We start from the raw sequence: 854 nt of genomic DNA, 5'->3' as shown, positions 1-854 counted from the left end.
CTAGTCCCACGACGCTCGCCTATGTTACCTCAGGACAGTGGTGCGATGGGGCTCGCGATGCAGAGTCGGGCGGTCGATACCAGAGTTCAACTAGAGGTCAGGGAAGGCGAGCCGAAGGGGACTCTGGTCGGTCTGATACCGGTTAAGCCTGGATTCACGTACAGATTTAACGAGCCACCCCAGGAATTCGTGCTCGATCCGGAAACCGGCAAGATCAAAACGGCCAAAGTTCTCGACAGGGAAGCGTTGAGCAGCGATAGGTTCGACCTGGTCGTCCTCTCGAGCCAGCCAACTTATCCGATCGAGGTAAGGATCCTTGTGCTGGATATCAACGACAACGATCCGGAATTTCCAGAATCGAGCATAGCAGTCAGTTTTTCCGAGTCAGCGGTGGTCGGCACGAAATTATTGTTGGACGCCGCCACCGACAAGGATACGCTCGAGAACGGTGTCGTCGACGATTACTTCATCGTCGATGGGAACACAGATGGGAAATTTCGCTTGGAGGTGACCGGGAATCCGACCGGTGAAACGACCTATTTGCATTTGGAGACGACCGGTAAATTGGATCGGGAGCAGGTAGAATTTTACTCGTTGAACGTTTGCGCGAGGGACAGGGGTCAACCACCGAGGCTCGGCTACCTTCTCGTGAACGTGACCGTGTTGGACGTGAACGACAACCCTCCGATATTCCAGCAGAGCGATTACGTGGTCGCTTTGAACGAGAGTGCCCCTATAGGGACCAAAGTGTTGACGGTCCACGCGACGGACAAGGATTCCGAGGACAATTCAAAGCTCACGTATTATCTACCCGATACCGAAACTCAGTTCACTATAGATCCGGATACGGGGAC

At 54.0% G+C, this 854-nt stretch overlaps 1 protein-coding gene across 1 annotated transcript in view; it reads left to right on the top strand.

The window, feature by feature from the left end:
* The window catches only part of LOC102676381 (cadherin-related tumor suppressor-like), an 81958-nt gene that overhangs the window by 1194 nt on the left and 79910 nt on the right, over positions 1-854 (top strand). The window contains 1 exon segment of the mRNA XM_031511632.1: positions 1-849. This exon segment is cut by the window's left edge and continues 3 nt beyond it. Within this exon segment, the coding sequence (XP_031367492.1) occupies positions 1-849 (849 nt within the window).

The sequence above is a fragment of the Apis dorsata genome, unplaced genomic scaffold, assembly GCF_000469605.1.
Source record: "Apis dorsata unplaced genomic scaffold, Apis dorsata 1.3 scaffold_339, whole genome shotgun sequence".
NCBI lineage: Eukaryota > Metazoa > Arthropoda > Insecta > Hymenoptera > Apidae > Apis > Apis dorsata.
Note: the sequence above shows the minus strand (reverse complement) of the source record. Positions and strands in the feature narration are given on the sequence as shown.